The sequence below is a fragment of the Pleurodeles waltl genome, chromosome 3_1 (assembly GCF_031143425.1).
Source record: "Pleurodeles waltl isolate 20211129_DDA chromosome 3_1, aPleWal1.hap1.20221129, whole genome shotgun sequence".
Taxonomy (NCBI): Eukaryota; Metazoa; Chordata; class Amphibia; order Caudata; family Salamandridae; genus Pleurodeles; species Pleurodeles waltl.
The window spans coordinates 1737576882-1737597080 of NC_090440.1; the positions used below are offsets into that span (position 1 = coordinate 1737576882).

The 20199-nt window shown below is 46.2% G+C and overlaps 1 protein-coding gene across 1 annotated transcript in view; it reads left to right on the top strand.

Annotated features, from left to right (window-relative positions):
• The window catches only part of ERBB4 (erb-b2 receptor tyrosine kinase 4), a 1957545-nt gene that overhangs the window by 1452707 nt on the left and 484639 nt on the right, over positions 1-20199 (top strand). Inside the window, exons 10-11 of the mRNA XM_069225651.1 lie at positions 1141-1214; positions 3824-3914. Of these exons, the coding sequence (XP_069081752.1) occupies positions 1141-1214; positions 3824-3914 (165 nt within the window). The remainder of the gene's footprint in view (positions 1-1140; positions 1215-3823; positions 3915-20199) is intronic.

Here is a 20199-nt window from a genome sequence, read left to right on the forward strand (position 1 = left end):
AAGCACTTTAAATCACACACACCTTATATAGAGACAATTAATCATAAATGTGTAAATCGATGTGTAGAAAATATCACATACGACAATGAGGACTACAAGTCGTAGGATTCTCATGTCACCCAAGGGAGAGGATGTGGCATAACGACCAGAGCTGCAGACTTTGGAACTAGCTTAACCAGGTTAGAGTCTCAGCATCAGCTTAACATTTTGTGATTCTGGGTAAGTCAATTAATTTCCCTGTGGCTAAAATACAAACTGCAAAAATATCGATCCTGCTAGGCCTTCTAATTTAAGAGTGCTTGGTCTAGATAAGCGCAAACTCATGATTTAAAACATAACAGAGTGGTTGGGGTTGGCTTTTCTAATAACAATTTATTTCTACTCAAATTAGCCCTTTTTAGCAACATTAGAATATTCAAAGGCTGGGGAATAAACCTAACATTCTAAACCATACCTTGCAGAATGCATGCAGCATTTTGATGCCAGTTCATAGCTCATTATGCCTTATTAGGATTGTAACTTATGAACTACAACTAGCAAAATGATCTCTGACAAATGTAGCAACCAACTGAGCTAGTTACATAAAATACAATTCTGTGATCTACATGGTACAAGTGCTTTGCGGCAGGCATACTAGTTCTCTGTGCTACTTTATAATGAGTCAAAACTCCCACTAGAAAAAAAACAATCTCTCTCCAACAGGTACATTAATTGCAAGTGTTATTGTGACATTTTATTTTATTGACACAGAATTGTTGGACAGAAGGAATTCTGCAGCAGGGGCGTTAAAACCCCTAAAAACAACACCTAACCCCCACCTCCCCTGAGCTCGGTGCCCAGTGTGGTGGCACCACTCGCACTGCCCAAAAGGTGGCCCTGGCTAAGGTCAACATCCAAGTATTCACGGCTGTGATGCATTCATGTCTAATAAGGTATTTTGCAACCTAACATATTGCCAGCCTACCTGCCTTAAAACCCACCTGAATGGATGATGTCATGGTACAAGTGAAGAGCAGCTATCCATATTGATGTCACCAATAATACTCTGTGACTAATGAGTTTTTGAGATACTTGCCGTTTCCTTTAGCTCTCACTAGAGAACTATTTATTCATAGATTTTTTTTCTTGTCATCTTCTCAGGGATGTCTATCACAACATTGCGGCTCTAGACCCAGAGAAACTGAATGTCTTTCGTACAGTGCGAGAAATAACTGGTAAGAAAACTCCTTTCACCGTAACAGAGGGGAGGTGGGTACAATACATACTGGTACTTGCTTAGGGTGTATTCAGTGTCTGCTTCAGCTTGAAATTCTTGAATTTTCTGGCACACGTGTGACCCAGGGCGAAACACATGTTGAGGTCAGTGGTGGTATGATCCTCCTGAACTGAAATCTAGCCTGACCACTCATCGGCTGACTTATTGCTCATCTTACTGTTCCTTTCACCTGTGACTTCATGTTCCTGGTGTAAACCAGGTAACCAGACAACTATCATGTGTCTGCTGATTGACAGGTTTGAAGACAGTTGCTAGATCCTTTTTTAGCTCCTTCCATTTGTGCCAACTGAACACTAGTTAAAATGCAGATCAACATCCACAGTCTGGCTTCTGTTGAACCATAGAACAGACCATTCTGGGAGTTTGGGAAGATACCCTCAATGCATCTAATGAAGAAGATACATCGGTCCTAGTTGTACTTGATCAGAGCGGAGATCTTGACACAGTACCTCACAAGATCGTACGTCTCTAAAGTGGCTGTTGGGTCAGACTTCTTAGTCCTCTATTTCATCTCATTCCTAGTCAATCACTCAGAGCAAATTAAACATTTATCCTTATCCCATAACCCTCACCAGGCCTTATTCACAGTCTAGGGGATCCATCTGTTCTCTGCTATTTTAAGCATATACTTTTTCCTACGTCTTAAAATCATTAGAAACTGCAACCCTGACGATGCTCTTCTATATCTGTCCATCAAGACCAGTCCCAAGAACCTAAAGACTGCCTGTCTGTACTATCCAAACATGAATGAATATAGGTTTCCTAAAACATAATTACTGAAAAAACAGAACGGCTGGGCCTACACTTCAAGCAAACACCAGCAGGTTCACACACATTATCAGCACAAGCCTCAAATGCAGAAGACTATGAGCTACTGTTGACTCAACTAATCAACCCTAACCATTCCACCACCACCCAAAAGACATTCCCACGAAGTGCAACTGACCCCAAAAGAAACAATGACATCTGACCTCTTACACAGTAGAAAAATAATAATAAAATCAACAAAAAGTCTAGAGAGAAAATAATGCTGGATGTAATAAAATTCGAAATGAATACAGCTTTCAGTGCTTACTAAATTTAATAATCAACAAAAAATGGAAATTAATCCCAATTAGAAATAAACCAGTTATCAAAGATGCCTGTAATTAAAGAAGACCTAAACAATAATACACCATAAGAGAAGCATTCCAGCGTCAAGGAGCATAGCATGAGAATTGCTGCCTGAAATGTGTAGTTTTCCAATATTCCGTAATAACCATGCACACCAGATAGTTACCTCTAGTTTTAATGGTGCCTCCTTTAATGTGGAGTATTTTGGCATGATTCCTGTAATACTGATACTGTTTGACCTCCACTCCGTTGATACTGATGAATCTCTTAAATGTCCACAGAGGACAAAAAGCAAGGGATAAAGGAACTGAGTGGTATGTTCAAACTTTAGGGTGGCTGCAGTAAGGTGGACCACTAAGTATAGTATTTCTTTGAGTGACAAAATATTATTGCTAATAGTTTTATATTCCAGTGCGCTAAAGTTGCTAAATGCAAGAATTGTCGTCTGTCACTGTAAAACTGAGAAGATAAGGAAGCATTAAACTTCCACACTTTGCCTAGATGACACCCTCTTATTTTGTGTGACTCTACCGTGCCCTGTCACAGAACTGAAGCACCTGAGGGCTGTCCCTCCTCTTGAAAAACTCACATGGCTAATAGCAGTGGTGCTGGAAGTAGGGGTGCTAATGGTGCCGCAGCACCTCAATAAAACTTGAAGGAGTTTAGATAAAGAATGAACAACATATAAGCTCTTTAAATGCTTTTCTTTTGGCAGCATTTGTTGTTTTCAAAGACAGACTGTCATAAATCACCTATGCCTTTCATGACGTTTTTACCCAGAAACCCAATCTAAAAATTATTCCAGCACCAATGGCTAATAGCTTCATGAGCCTAAACATTGCTGAAACCGAGCTACAGTCAGTCCCTAACAAATGTCAATGATAACTAACAGTCCATAATCTTTCAGGTAATACAACTCCATATTGTGAAAAACCAATCGCCATGCACTAGTAATAGATAAGTCTATAACCAGCTTCCTTCAATTTTCCATCCCTCATCAAAATCAATGGATCTACCAATACCCAAGCACTTATTCATATGTGTTCTTTGTCCAAAGTTTCCACTGGAGCTAAGGGAAAGGAAGCTATCCTTCATTTGTCTGACCATAACCATTTATATCATTCTTCTTGAAGCACTCGGCAACCAATCTAACCATCTGATTGTCAGGAAGCTAGTCAAGACTCACCTATTCCTTCAACAGCTAAACTGAATTCAGATATGTTCACTCATTAAATACTTGCCTCCATGGAAACAATGCCAGTCCAAAGAAGTGTGATCCAAAAATAGGGAGAAGGCAAAATGCCATCTAAACTTACATTCTGCTGCATACCACAAGGTTCTACCAAAATAACTGTACTTGCATAGGGTGATAAAAGCTGATGTGCCTGAGATGAAAAGCAAAGCTTCTGATATCTCTTCTTCTCTCCCATGTAGGTTTCTTGAACATACAGTCCTGGCCGAAAAACATGACGGATTTCGGTGTATTTTCCAACCTGGTCACAATAGGTGGGAGAGTTTTGTACAGGTAGGCATTGATCTTTAAATTATCTCTAATCTGTTCACAAACTCAATGAACAATAAATCTTTTTATATGACTAATTTTCCTTTGCTCCTGGTGTAGATGTGAAATAATCCTGAATATTGTGGTTAGATTTACAAAGCGGTTTCTGGGACTAGCTACGTCTAACTCCAGGGTTAGTTCTGTCTTCATTTTACATTTCCAGAAGTAAGGCATGCCTGCTCACAATCAAATAGGTTTTGTAATTCAGAATTCCTTTCTCCATGAACATGCATGCCCTACTCTTGGAAATGCTTGAGTAACTCACATCTAAAACTGGAGAAAGGCTCAGAGAAATTTTTTGAGGATCAAGCTTGGAAATGAGACATGAGTAAGACACAATAACTTATAGAAAAGCTTTGTGAATTGGCCTATGTGCTGGCTGCTGTCTCACATTGAGCTGAATGTACACAAGTGCCTTATTCTGTTATCTTAGTTGTGTTTATATAATATTAAAATAGTCATCAGACCATGAAAAGGGTCCCTATTGGTTCAGTCATTGTTTCTTTATTTCAGTGTTTTATGTATTTTAAAAAAAGCTGCAGATTCCCCTTCCTGTTGATTTTTGAAGAAAAGTAAAACCAAATTTTACCCCTTATATACCAACACCACACATTTTCCTTTTTAGTGCTTAAATTGGACCAACTGAAGCTCCATTGTAGACAATGGAGTGGTAGAAGATCAATAATGCGTCCATTACTTACGTTAATGGCATTACTCCTAGTCCTACTCCCTCGCCTTCCTTTAGACCAATGAGGCTCCCTCCCTCCCCATAGACCCTCCCTTCCCCTTAAGCCCCCACCACCCCCACCACCTCCTGTACAAAAACAAGCCCAAGCCCAAGCAGCAATTCAGGTGGTCCGTACCGGGAGGGCGGGAGGGAACGGAAAGGAAGGCGAGGGAGTAAGACTAGGAGTAATGCCATTAACGTAAGTAATGGACGCATTACCTCCCTTCCCTCCCTCGCCTTCCTTTAGACCAATGAGACATAGCAAGAGAAATCAGGAGATGGACACTGAGTTGCAACAAGTTTAATCACAACCAATAAAGACCACCGAGCCCCACACCTCCCTATTACATCATAGAGGACAAGACACGGTGACCCAACACCGACTCCAAATTACCCAAGTCCGCCAGTCTGTAATGACGAACAAAGGTCGAAGGTGAGGTCCAAGTCGAGGCCCTGCAAATTCCCACCACAGAAGCGCCCTGAAGATCCGCCACCGTAGCCGCCATACCCTTGGTAGAACGGCCCTGAATCCCTTGAAGAGGAACCACCCCCTTCAAAGAATAAGCCATCAGTATCAGTGAGCGAACCCACCGACTCAAGGAAGCCGTGGATGGCTTCTCACCTTTCTGAGCCGGACAGAAATTCACAAATAGAGAATCACCCTTACGGAAAGGAGCGACTACCCGTAGATATTCCAACAAGGCCCGACGCACATCTAAAGAATGCAACCGAACCTCCTCATCCGAGGAAGGATCCGGACAAAACGAAGGAAGGATGACCTCCTGGGGAGCATGGAAAGACAAATTCACCTTAGGAACAAATGAAGGAACCGGAACAAGCACCACCCGATCCAGAAAAACCTTACAAAAAGGAAACGAGCAGGCCAAGGCCCCCAATTCCCCTAAACGGCGGGCTGAAGTAATGGCCACCAGAAAAAAAGTTTTCAAAGAATGATGACGCAATTCACAGGCCCCCAGAGGTTCAAAGGGAGCAACAGTCAAAGCATCCAATACCAATGAAAGATCCCAGGAAGGAAAGTAACGCACCGGGCGAGGAAACAAGTTAAGAAGACCCTGGAAAAATCAAGGCATCAAACAACCCTCATCAGACAGATTACGCCATGGACCCCTAAAAGCCTGAATCGCCGCCCACTACACCCGTAGAGAAGCCACCGACAAAGCCAACTGGGCACCATCCTGTAAAAACTGCATCACATCAAAAAGAGAAGCAGACGTAGGATCCAACTTATGCCGGAAACACCAAGAAGAAAAAACTTTCCACTGCCGACCATAAGACAGCAAAGTGGAACACCGTCGGGAAGCCAGTAAAGTAGAACTCAAAGCTTCCGGAACTCCCAAACCCATCAAACCTCGCTGTTCAACTTCCAGGCTGTCAAGTGCAACCGCCTCAAAGTCCCCATCGAGAGGCAAGGAAACTCCAGAGGTGACGGACAGAGAGGAAGAGACCAGACGTGATCCGACGCCATCAACTGAAGCAACGGAAACCAATTTGCCCTCGGCCAATGGGGCGCAATCAAGAGAACCCTGGCTTTCAAAAGACGTACCCTCAATAGACACGCACGGAGCAACTGAAAGGGCGGGAAAACGTACAAAAGACCCTGAGGCCAAGGACACGACATCCCGTCCACCGCCCAAGCCTGAGGACAACGAAGCCGGGAGCAACAGCGACTGAGTTTCGCATTCTCTGGAGATGCAAACACATCTACCACCTGAAGACCCCATAGGTGAACCAGATGATGAAACAGAGACCACCGGAGGGAGAAAAGCTGAGAGGAAGGAATCACCCTGCTCAGAAGATCCGCCCGAACATTGACCACCCCCAGAATGTAGGTGGCCCGCAGGGAAAGAACCTATTCCTGAGCCCAAACAAAAATCTTCCTGGCAAGGTGGAACAGAGCCCACGACCTGGTCCCCCCCTGCTGGTTCACGTAAGCATTTGTCACCAAGTTGTCTGTCCGAATAAGAACCGCTACACCTTTCAGGGAGTCCTGGAAATGAATCAGAGCTAGAAGCACCGCCTTCAACTCCCGCCAATTCGAGGAACGTCTGGCTTCAAGAGGCGACCAAAACCCCTGGATCTGAGCCGACCCCATCCAAGCCCCCCAACCTGAGAGGCTTGCATCGGTCGTCACTACCACCGGGAGAGGAGGAGATAAAGACACCCCTACACGAAGATGAGCTGGCACCAGCCACCAACCCAACTCCCTGCGAACCAACCCCGACACCGGAATCCGCGCCCGAAGAGAACTTGACCCTAGAGACCAATGAACCAGGAACCAGTTCATCAGGCAAAGAAGATGGAACCGTGCCCAGGGTACTAGTAAAATCACTGTCGAAAAATGCCCTGCAGACGCAACCACTGAAGGGCCCTGGGAGCAGGTTGCGACAAGATCGACCTCACCAGAGACTGGATGACCAACAACCGCTTCTCCGACACAGTCACCAAGCTTTGAAGAGTCAGAAACCGAGCCCCGAGAAAAACTAGATCCTGGGAAGGAACCAATTCTGACTTCCCCCAGTTGACCAAAAACCCGTGGATTTGCAGGACCACCAGAACACGGGCCACATGCCTCCGCAACAGCTCTTGAGAGGATGCTTGGATTAGAATATCATCCAGATAAGGATGAATAAATACCCCTTCTGAATGTAGTAGAGCCACCAGAGGGGCCAGCACCTTGGTGAAAATGCGGGGAGGGGACTTGAGGCCGAATGGTAGAACACTAAACTGATAATGGTCCAGGCCTACCGCAAAGCGTAAGAATCGCTGAGAAGACCGAGCCACTGGAACATGCAGGTAAGCATCCTGCAGATCCAGAGATGCCAGGAAATCCCCCGGACTGACCAGAGGAAATATAGTCTGAATAGACAGCATACGGAATTGTACAGTCCTGATCCAGGAATTCACCCCTTTCAGATTGAGGACAAGCCGAAAAACCCCTGACACCTTCTGAACCAGAAACAAGACGGAATAAGTGCCCAGACCTCTCTCCCCCACAGGGAGATGGCCCCTTTGAGAAGCGAGTCCCAGACCCCATCCAACAACGCCTGTCTCTGGGCCCCGACTGCAGGCAGAGGAGTGGGACGCACCCCGGAATCTGGAGGCACCACTTCGAAATCTATGGCGTAGCCATTGTCCACAATGTCCAGCACCCAACAATCACTGACACTCTCCTGCCACACTGAAAGAAAGTGCCTCAGCCGTCCTCCAACTGGCCCTATGCCAAGCCCACAATGATTGTCAGGACCCCTTCTTGAACCCGCCCCGGCTCGAAGGGGCAGACTTCTTAGGAGAAAAACAGGGCTGAAAACGATGTTTCCTGAAAGAAAAAGATTTGGAATCCATTTTGGGAGATGAGCGTGAATGCTTCCTCCACCCCTTGCCAGAAGAAGAACCACCTTTGTAAGGCAAGGCGTGTTTCCTCTCCTTAAAGGCCTTGGAAAGCATGGAAGGCAACTGATCACCAAATAAATTACACCCCTCAAAAGGTAGTCTCAGGAGAGCAGATTTCTCCCCAGGATCTGCCTTCCACAACCTCAACCAGAGGGACCTACGAGCCCCAATCAAAGCTCCCGATGCCGGAGCCGAAGTACGGACCACATCAGAAGACATGTCCGCCAGCAACCTGGCCTGTTGTTCCATAACAGCCAGAAGTTCCGAGCACTCCGAACCTTCCTGAACTGCCACCGCCAGCTCGTCAAAATCCTGCACCAAAGATTGTGCAGAATAAGCAGAAAATATACCTGATCTGAGGGCCAAATTCTCCGCCGCAAATGCCCTCTTGAGACCAGAATCCACCTTACGGTCAGTGGCATCTGCAGGCACACAATCCTCCGGATTGACCGCCGTCTTTCCAATCAGGGTCGCCAGAATGGAATCCAGTTTAATTGAGGGTGGTAACACATCCTCCCCTTCCAGCAAGTACAGTTTCTGAAGGAACCGTGGCACCTGAGACTTATCCACATCCTTCCACTCCCGGAGTACCATATCCTTCACAGGGCCCTGAAAAGGCATGACAAACCTTGACGGTGTTTGATACTGAGGGAACAAATGCGAATCCGTCCCTGTAGGCTGAAAAACAGGAAAACCTAAATTGTCCCGAACATGAGACATCACCTCCCACATCTCTTCCCTGGAGACATATTTCCCACCAGAAGAAGTAGATGGAGCGTCATCATCATCATCCCCAGAAGAGGACCCCTCTGCAGTCCCAGGAGGACGGGCCGCCGGAGAACGACCAGGCCACCCCTGCTTGGAGAGCCTGAGAGACAGCCACCTCAATCATGTCCTGAACCTCTTCTCTGGACATGAGAGGCGTAGAAGCCCCCACCAGAACCTGGCGACCCCCAGGCGTGGCGAGGGGAACCTCAACATCCTCCCCTGATGAAGAGGAAGAGGAAACAGTCCTACGTCTTTTAGCAGGTACCTTCGGCATGATACAAACAAGAAATGCCAGCCATAGGACCCCAACCCCCTTAAATAAAGGAGAAAAGTCCTCCCCATGAAAAAAAGAACAGCAAATGGCAATGCATAAACAATTAGCCAAAACCATTAAAAACGCAGGCAGAACGCCCGTCCTACCGCCAAAAATGCCGAAAATCCAAACCGGCACATCAGCTCGTCCCTGTGAGCCGAAGATCCGGAAGTTGTAGCCCCAGAGCCGACCGACCTCGTCAGCCGACTCCCAGGACGCGTCTCCTAGGCAGCTATGCCCGCCTCCCAAAGACGCGACCGCCAGGAACCCTCCCCGAGGAGCTCCGCACCGCAAGGAGAGCAAAGTCGAAGACCCCCAGGCCCCGCCGTGGAGGATGCAGAAGAAGGTAAGTCTAGAGGGCTAGACAAAAAAGAACAGGAGGTGGTGGGGGTGGAGGGGGTTTAAGGGGAAGGGAGGGTCTATGGGGAGGCAGGGAGCCTCATTGGTCTAAAGGAAGGCGAGGGAGGGACGGGAGGTAATGGCTGGTATAAACCTTCTGTTTCAACATTCCATTGCTTGCCTTTTGGTTGCTCCCTGTTTCATTTAAAACAATCTACTCTTAAGTGCTGGAATATTCTAATATCATTATAGTCCTTCTGCCTCAGGCTATACCAATCATTAAAGACCCACACATGTCAAGAGGCGTGTGCAAGGAGCTATCAAGTGGGGCTGCGAATTTTAACCGCAACAACAAGTCGGGCATAATCATTAGCAGCGTTGTGGTAGCAGGCCCACCAGAGGCCACAATACTGGCAGCCCAGACAAAAGCACATCCCAGCTACAATAAAGGCTGTTGCACACACCATCATCCAGATATTGGCTAGACCTTGTGAAACAAAAGGCCTCGCCACCCCATCATAGCACAGTTGTCTGCATCCAACACCAAAACACAAGGTACAAGTAAAAGGGCTGACAAAACTGGCCTGCCCACATCAATAAAGCTGTCAGCGCAATATCAGTCAGGGTGAAGCAGATCATTCCTCCCAAAATGGAAGATCAGGAGTTGAATCATCTGTTGCCTGGTATGCAGAATGCAGATCTGAACTGAGAAGGTGCTGATGACAGAGGGAGGAGGCTATGCTTTATGAAGAGAGGCCATCCATTGCCAGGGGTGGCCCATCTGAAAACAATGGCATCCACTCAGGTGATTGAGCCTTTAGTCATCACTGGCCTGCTGTTGGCACAAGCAGAAACATGTGCGCTGAAAAACTCAAATTGTATTTCCCAACCACAGCAGTTGAAGACAGCAGGAAACCCCCCTTGTTTTCAACATCTGGCTGGTGACAGTCCTCAACAACCACTTTCAATCCATTGCCAACCCAAACTATGAAGGATCCTTACTACCCGACGCTCAGCAGTGCCCTGATGAATTGGCGTATGCTTTCCAAGTCAAAGAGGTGAGGAAGCTAGCCAGCATGTGCACCCTGTGGGATGAAATGGAGGAAATCACAGCATAATTCATACAGCGATGCGCATCAGCCAAGCTGAGAGTACAAATAGGTGCCAGGGAACTTGAATTAGGACATTTTAACATTACAGTGCTCTAAAGAACTGCTTTAGGCAATAAAGTCCTACATGGAGGTGGATCTCCACAAGTCCTTCAAGAGTGAAACTATGAATCAAATTAACAGATTAGTTGGAACGCCGAAGGATGAGGGAAGCTATAGAGAATGTCAACCCTGCAGATGCTGCAGAAGGCATGGGTACCAGGCATGAGGGCTTTTTGAATGTCGGAGACTGCCCAGCTAGCAGAAAGCTGGGCTCTGCATATGAGAAACTGAACCACTTCATGAAGGTGTATAGCTCATCCCGGACCCAGCAAAGCTCATAGAATAAAGCATTGCACACTGTTGTGCCAGCAACTGATGACCCAGCAAAAAAAGACTTACACAATGATGAGGGGGAAAGCACTATACAGGTGGTACATGCTGTGGATCAGTTCCACACTCGCCAAGACCCTCACACAAATAATAAGTCCAAATAGGATGCTGACCCATTAACAAAGATAATTGATACCAGGTACTGCATCAATATCATGGCCCAATAGACTTATGAAAATATATCCAAATGACCAACTATCTGACCCACCAATGTAAAGATATAGGCTTATGAGCATCTAAATCCCCTTCCACTGGTTGGTGTATTTGTGGCCAACATCACGCACAATGACCGATGTACCACAGCAAAATGTACATGGCAAAAAGAGGTGCCAGCATACTGCTGAGTTACCAAATAGTGGAAAACCTGGGGTTGATCCATTTTGCACTCAGATTGCACCCACATGGCTAGACTGTTTGTGGGGAAAGTTTAGGGAACTCTTCCAGGAAATTGGATGCCTTAAGAGCAAAAAGATGCTGCTCCATGTTAACCAGTCTGTGCAACCCATGGCATTCCAGTACCACCTAGTGGCGTCTTACCTGTGGCACAAGGTGAAAGAGGAACTTTGCAAGCTAGAAGAGGCAGATATTATTGAGCAAGTAGAGAGGTCTAATCCTCAGGTGTCCCCAGTATTAGTAACTCGCAAACCCAAGCAACCCTGAGAAACTCTGCAAAATAAGACTTTGTATAGATATGCACCTCCCAGATCGGAGATTAAATGTGAAAGGCAAGTCACCCAGACAGTGGATGATCTTGTGACGAGATAGCAGGATTTTGCTGATTCTCAATGATGGATCTTAGGTGAGAGTACAACTAGATTCTGCTGGATGCAGAGTCCCGGTATATTACTATCTTTTCCACTCACCTAGACCTCTTTTGGTGCAAAGGTTTGAACTTTGGAATATCCAGAGTCGCAAGGATCTTCCAGAACACAATTCAGGAAGTAAAGTTAGGGTTGACTGCTGATTCAAACTTTGAAGAAAATCACACTCAGCTCTGGAAGGTGTTCTAGAGGGTCAAATAATGTGGTCTCATGATCCACAGGGAAAATGTGAGTTCCTGAGGAATTACATCTTCTTTGGGTACCACTTCTCGGCGGATGGGGTAGCATCAGACATGGCAAGAGTTAGGAACATAAAACTAGCACCAGCACAATCCTCTGTGCCCACAGTGAGACGTGTCCTAGGCAAGGTTAATTACTGTGGGCATTTCATCAAGAATTTGACAGATGTTTCTGCTCACCACACACAATTGCTGAAAGACTTCAGCCAGTTGGGTGTGAAAGGAGGTGCATGAAAGGATGTTTCAGAATACAAAGGATGCTTTGTTGGAGGAGACTATGCTTGTTTTTTTCAATCTAGTGAGGAAATCTGAAATTCCAGTAGATGCCAGTCCCATGGGCTAGGAGCAGTACTCTCTCAACTGCAGTACTATGCACAAAGTGTCCCCTTAGGATGGGCCAGCTATGCGCTCTCTCTATAAAGCAATGGTATTACCAAATTGCGATAAATTAGGGTGCTAGCGTTTTCATTTCTATATGTACTGTTATCCTTTCATTGTCCACACTAACCACAAACCAGTTATTGCTGTTTCAGGGATCAACATCCAAGATCGAGAAGTGGATCCTCCAGTAGCAACAGTACTCATTTTCCATTAAATACAAGCTGGGGTCTCAAAATCCTGCAGACTTTGTTGTGCCATTCCCCATGAGCCATTGAAGAAGAAGAAGTGAATGCTCAAGAAACAAAATAGTATGTGCAGCTCACAGTAGAAAAGTCCCAGCTTTTATCCACCTCCCTATAAAAAGATTACCACAGCCACAGAGGCAGCTGACTCTTTGTATCTAGCTCTGGCTGCTTTTTGGGGAGGAAACTTGAGCAGTCTAAGGGTGCATACATCACTAAGAACCCTGAAGCACTACAGACACCATTGCCCATGTATTGTTAGGTTCCAGTGACACAGTGTATGAGGGACCCAGGTCTGGTCATACCCGTCCAATTTAGGGAGATACACTAAAGTATACAAAAAGGTGATGGATGTAATGCTTGAATTAATTTCAGTCACTGGTAATTACTCAGCGCCACAACCAAGTTCATTGTTATTTTGCACACCATGCCACCTCAGTTTGGACCCAGGCATTTGCCAGAACACAAGCAACCCAGGATCAGTTTTGCCCAAGCACCTATTGTTGCTAAGGAAATCCTGAGCTCCATTCCATAGGTCGAATTTCTGAAGCTTACTTGATGCTCATTACACGTTGTTAGTAATAGGTAATTGTTAGACCTGGCAGCTTTTTGGCGTGTCTCCCCTGTCTTTTTGCTTTCTGACCTCCTGTTTTTATGGTTTACTGGACTCTGTTTTTGCTGGTCTATTGTCTCTGCACATTTTATTACTGCTGATCAGTGCTAAAGTGCAAGTGCTCCCTATGTGTAGTGTTGATTAGTTTATCCATGATTGGCATATTTGATTTACTGGTAAATCCCTAGTAAAGTGCACTACTGGTACCCAGGGCTGTAAATCAAATGCTACTTGTGGGCCTGCAGCACTGATTGTGCCACCCACATAAGAAGCCATGTAAACATGGCTCAGCCCTGCCACTGAAGTGTCTGTGTGTGCAGTTTTAAACTGCCAGTTCAACCTGGCAAGTGTACCCACTTGTCAGGCCCAAACCTTCCCTTTTTATACATGTAAGGCATCCCCTAAGGTAGGCCCTAGGTAGCCCCATGGGCAGGGTGCAGTGTATTTAAAAGGTAGGACCTGTACTGGTGTGTTTTACACATCCTAACAGTGAAATACTGCCAAATTTGGTTTTCACTGTTGCATGGCCTATTTCTCTCATAGGTTAACATGGGGCTGCCTTTAAATAACTTTAAAGCTCAGATTACCTTTGAGAGCAGATAGAAATATGGAGTTTAGGGTCTCTAACTCACAATTTAAAAATACATCTTTTAGTGAAGTTGGTTTTTGGCTTGTGAGTTTGAAAATGCCACTTTTAGACAGTATGCATTTTCTTGCTTAAACCATTCTGTGTCTCTGTCTGTTTGTGGATTGCCCGTCTGGTTCCCAGTCTGGGTCAGTTTGACAGTTGGGCTGTTTACACCTCTCCTCTAGACAGTGACACAACGGGAGCTGGGGTGTAGCCTGCATATCCTGATGAGCCATCTGAGCTAGAGTGGAGGGATGAGTGGTCACTTACACCTGAAAGGACTGTGCCTGTCCTCACACAATGCAGTCTCCAACCCCATAGTGTGTGTCTGGGGCCTGGCCTCGACAAGGAAGGATCTTGCAAACACTTGAGACTTTGATTTGAAGTTTGACAACTTAAAGGCAGAAAGGGGTATGAGTATTGGACCCAAAACCCCAGACTGGAAAACTATTTCTGGAATCAAGAGGAACCTCTGTCAAGGAGAAGACCTGAAGTGCTGGAGGAGGAGTACTGTCCCCTTGGTATGTTGCTTTTCTGGACTGGCCTGCAGTTACTGCTTCTGCCTTAAAAGAGTGCAAAGGGTGAACTTTGATGTGTGTCCTGCTTGAGAAAGTTCTCCAAGTGCTTGGAGTAGAGCTTGCCTCCTGTTGGAGGTCTCTGGGACTCCAAAGACTTCAATTTTCTCAACCTGCAGCACTGGGAACTGTGTGTTTTGTGCTGTTCAAGAGGAGAAACCACTGCGATGCCGCCAACGACGCCACTGGCCTGCACCGTGACATGCTGCCGCCGCACAGAGCCACACTGCCCCACTTCATACTGCGACCCTGGTCTCACCGACACCGTCCTTGCATGACTTCACCAAGCTGCTGCTCGCACCACAACCTGTGGGCCCCGCACTTCAGCATCGCCTTGCTCACCTTGCAACCTGGGCATCCCTGATGACACCGCCCCTGCTGACACCGGTGCCACTGCCTGCACCATGGCCTGTGGACACCGCTTGTGAGGTACACGATGCACCATCCCGTCCCACACCGCAGCCCCGGCCCACCGATGTCAGCACCATCGACTCCTCTGTCGTCACCAGGCATCCTTTCCCACACCATGGCCTGTGGACACCACTCATGAGGGTCACAAAGCACCGTCCCACACTGCCGGTTTGGGCCTATTGATGACGGCGCTTCAGCAACAACAGCGCCGCTGCCTACACCGTGACCTGGTGACACCTCACCTCGCACCGCCCTGATTCACACCGCAGCCCTGGTCTCCCCGACGCTGCTGGACGCCACCACTGAGCCGCTGCCTGCACCGTGTCCTGTGGGCACTGCACGTCCCATCGCCCCGCCTAGCACCGCAGCTCCGACACCATCCACACCAGCGCTCCTGACTTTATCGGCCCGGAGTTCAATCTGCAAAATGTGTGACTTCAAGGGCCCAACAACTCCCGCACTGACTCCAGAACTACCACAGCGACGCCAGTGACGCCACTCTGGAGCTCACGCTGGGGCCGGCCTGAACTGTTGGTTTTATTGATCACGATGCCGTGATAGCCCCAGGTGGAGCTATTGACTTCAAGGAACTGTATATTTGAGTAAATCTTGCAGAATTCATATTTTTATTACTTTATGTTGGATTTTTATCGTATTTAGTCTTGTTTTATATAGATAAATATTGGCTATTAACTGGTGTGGTCTCATTTTGTAATGTTTTCACTGTGTTACTGTGTGTTATGTGCAAATGCTTTACATATTGCTTCTGAGATAAGCCTGACTGCTCGTGCCAAGCTACCAAGGATGTGAGCAGGGGTTATCTGAGCGGGTATCTCCCTTATCCTGACTACTAGAGTGAGGGTTCCTACTTGGACAGGGTGCAAACTAATTGCCAACTAGAGATCCCACTTCTAACAGTAATCACTTGGAGTATTGTGAAGTGGAGGTAATTACCACCAGTAAGGTGATTCCTAAGTTGGAACAATAGCCATACATGGCCTTTTTGAAGAGATCAGAAGTGACGACAGAACCCAGTTTCAAGGCAGGACTTGCGGACCTTTTCAAGTTGCTCTGCATAAAGCATAGTAAAGAAAATCCTCGCCACACTCAAGCCAACGGAAAGGCTGAAAGGGTCATGTGAACCTTGTCTGGGGTGATCTGAATAGCCCAAGCGAGCAGTCAGAACTTAGAGTAGGCCTTCCATTCATTCCAACTGGAATACCTACAGACCTCCCCTGTGACCACAGGTCAGGCTCCGAGCCTGGCGTGCATGGGGCAAGTGGTGGCCGATGCCACCCTTTAAGAGCCCGTGGATCCAGGAGCCTAATGAATACAAAACACATGCACCAGAGAAGAGGGAACCGGAATGCAAAGGTCAGCCGGAAAAGTCAATCTAGAGCACATGGACTGTGGATAGAAGACCGAGTGATGACCAGAGATCGCGCCACCCCAGCAGCAAATGTATAGTATCGCGCAGGCGCAAAACTGTGATGTTGCATATGCATAAATTGGGCTTGTGCTAATGATCCGTATCAAGTGACGTCAGAATGTAAATAAGGCATACTGTCGGATGTTAGGGGCGGTAGTAGTTTGACATCACACACACCTCTCCTGCCTGCGAGTAATTACTTCATGATCTCAACAGGACAATGGGAGCGTAGGAAATGTTGTCTCTGTATTTTAGTTTCCAATATTAGGGGTGCCCAGAAACAAGCTGCCTTGACGGCTGGCTTGTTTATAAAACCACTAGCCATTTAAATGTGCATTAATCAGTGCCCGCCACCCGCGCTGGAGCAGCGGGCTGGCCCACTCAGGCGCTGCTCAAAGACCCGTCAGCACTTGCGAGGCTGCACTTCAATCCCCGGCCCTGTCAGTCAAATGAGGGATGGCAATTAAGGTGCCACAGGTTCCTGGTCTCGAGGCAGCGGGACGGGGGCGGAGAGCGGCCAGAGATCAACAGACCCATGCCGTCTGACGGAGAGAGCAATTATCCGTCTCGGTGGGGTAAACGCCGAGAAACGGGGGGCTTCGTTTAATGACCTCGGAACCCGAGGGAACCGAGAGCGTCGGAAACGAAATAGAGCGCAGAAGGCAGTAACTGGAGCCGGAGACGAAACCGGTAAACGGGGGAGCTCTTTCCGAGTCCGGGCCGCTGCACCACGTGACGTCTTGCTGGGATCCAAGATGCCGTTTCAGGTCTGGGGCTGTGAGAAAGCGGGAAGCAAAGCTTGATTATTGCCACTCCAGGACGAGAAACGGGAGGCCGCATGTGTTTCCAGACGACAATGAATGTACCCAATGGTTTTATTATCTTATTTTTTAATAATGTGTTACTCTCTTCCGTATAGTAGTCGCACAGGGCAAAGATGTGGGAGATGTGCTTTGGTGAGCAGTGCTCTGTCAAGGTAACTGTTTCTGCCCTGGCTGCTCTGCTAATGCTACTCTCCCGGAATCTTTCTCTTTCTTTGCTAAACTAGTCCCGGACCACGGAGTGCTCTGACATTATAATTAGGCCCCTCGCCGTCTGAGCTGCCTTTTATACCCACTCTTCTATGCCACAGTAGCTCTACTCTGACATTTCCAGCCCTGAGCCTCACGCTGCCCTGCCAATATAACTCTCTCCCGCCTTTTGTAGCCCGGGCCTCAAGCTAACCTGCCAGTGAAATTCTACCCTGACTAGCTAGTCCAGAGTCTTTATACATCTCTGTCTCTGCCAGTGTAACTACCCTGACGACTCTAGTCCTGAGTGTAAAAGGCTGGACAAGTCTAATGCAAATCAATTTGTTGTTTTTTCATATATAAGAAAGTAGTAAAATAATTGAAATACGACTTTACTCTTCAGTTCATTCATAGTCTAGGATTTCATTAAAAGCTCTATTTCACACATATATATACCAGTGTTACCGCAATCACATTTCTTCAATTATGCCTTGATGCACAAATCTTTCTGTAATAGAGACTGCAGCAAAATGTATGTTGTACAAAGTAGTACAAATAGTGACTTTCACCAGTGCAAAGCTTAAGTAGTATGGCTCAAGGATCTCTTCCCTGTGCACACTTTCTGATTAACCTACAATGAGTGTATCTGTATGTTCTATTGTGTTGAACTAGTGAGATGTCAATCTTCTGGTTTTAATTCTATGAACCAAAATCATAGTGTCCAATAAATAAAGTGTCAATCTTGGATAAACAGTTCAGTTGTATATTTTTTTAGCAAAACCCAGGTTGACAGCCAAGAAAGATTAAGTTAGAGTGTAGTTTACCGAATCATTGCCAAAGAAAGGACAAAAGCAGTTTCTTATGTAGGAAAATGCAACTTTTGTATTTGCATTTTTAAAGATTTATTTACAGTAGGAAAAAGCTGAAGACATACTGCAGAGGGGATTGCTAGAACTTTGAGGCTTTTTACTGTTGGTCAGAGAGTGAGTGCAAGAAAATCACTTCACAGAAAATGGCATATGTTCTCTGTCTGTCTGACAAGGAATCTTTCCTAATGTGCAACGAGATGGAATGTAGTGTCAGAAACAATGGGTGTAGAATGATGACCTGAGTTTGTATCCTGGATTTATACTTGATTAAATTGTGTGATCTGGGCAACTGATCTCCTCTCTTTGCTCCAATTCCCCCAAATTGGGTGCTTTAAGAATCATCCTAAATACAGTACACAACGAAAGAAGCAACATGAATAAGAAACCGGCACCACCAGCCCAAGAGCAAAATGCTGGAAGTACAAGTTCAGACAGGCCAGCCGACAATTGTCTCAATATCTCTGTGAGGTAGACAGGGTGCCTTGTAGGCATCAGACTGAGAAAACTCCTCTACTCTTCATATTGAAGCAAATTCTATCATGGCAGTGGGTTAAGCAATGTGTTTAATGGGAAAACCATTCTGCCTTTGGCATTTAGATCCAGCCAATGCTAATAAGTTTCTATGTTTCTCACTTTCAATTTTCAGTAAAGTGATGTGCCTCTGGCTCGTTGTGGCAGCCGACTGTCCCAGAGTTCCATACACGAAAAGAAACAATTGTACTTCTTTGTCACAACAGGACTCACCTTTGCCTTTCAAATACAATCTGGTACTTGAAGTCAAACCTCTGACCTTCAAAAAAAATCTCACTCTCCCCCTCGTCAACACTTTGCCCAGTCCACCTGCAGTGGAAGACTCCACAAAGTCGACTGGCTTCACTTTCCTAAGGGAAGGAGCCGTACAGGTTTTGATCAGTCACAGATGTCTCACTTGGAAGGCCCCAGGAAACATCTTCCCTTCACCCCTGACACTGTGTGGCTAGTCTTCTGACGTGGCATCTGAGGAATATCATCAAAAATATGCAACATGTGTACTTTCACATAGAAGACTGTATATACTAAAATTGTAATACACTGAAGCTGAACTCAGGTAGATTGTTTTTGATATTGCACACCTGCTTCAATGGTATTTTTACGTGGAATTTAATTTCACCACTGAACTTTTCAGTAGGACTATGTGGTACGACCTGGGCATGTGCAACTGGCGAACATCTATACATTCCATCCTATATGTTGAGGCTGTAATGTTCTGATTTCTTTTCACTGTACCTCCACTTCCTATGGCCTTTTCCTGCTCCATAATGTTCCCTGGGAGGATGTCCCTGGAAAGGAAGAAGCAAGGAAAAGATTACGCTCTCCAAAGGAGACGTTGCAGGAGGGCATCTGGTGCAATGTGCGATAGCTGCAGTGAGGAAGGGAGCAAACACGTGTTTGTACCAGATCAGGGATCTGTGCAGGTGGGGCACTGCAACAAGTGGGTCGATACAGAAAGTTCATTGAATGGGTTTAGTTATTTTCGTGCAGTACAGGGGATTCAGAGAAGGGGATGAGGTGGATGGGTACGAACAGTGCCAGTCTTCCCATTGCACTGAGTGGCCCCTAATTTTCATATAAAGTGTAGCGGGCCACGAGGCCTCACAATTTCTCACCCCTATTTCTCAGCACATGTTACCCATAGGCTGAAAATTGAGTGAATGGTTAGTAAAAAAATTCAATTTAAAAGTCACTTCATATTATTTACTGCACAATATGTGTCTTGTTGTAAAGAATTCTAGAAGACACACGCAATCTAGAGCTGCTTGTTCCAGCTCGCATGTTGACCTTTGACCAAATGACAGTGGACTACAGTGTATCTTTCAAGTACTGTGAACATAAGCATGAGGTTAGCTCCAGCTTATTGAGCTTCTCTATTAGCACATAATAGCTTGGACTCGA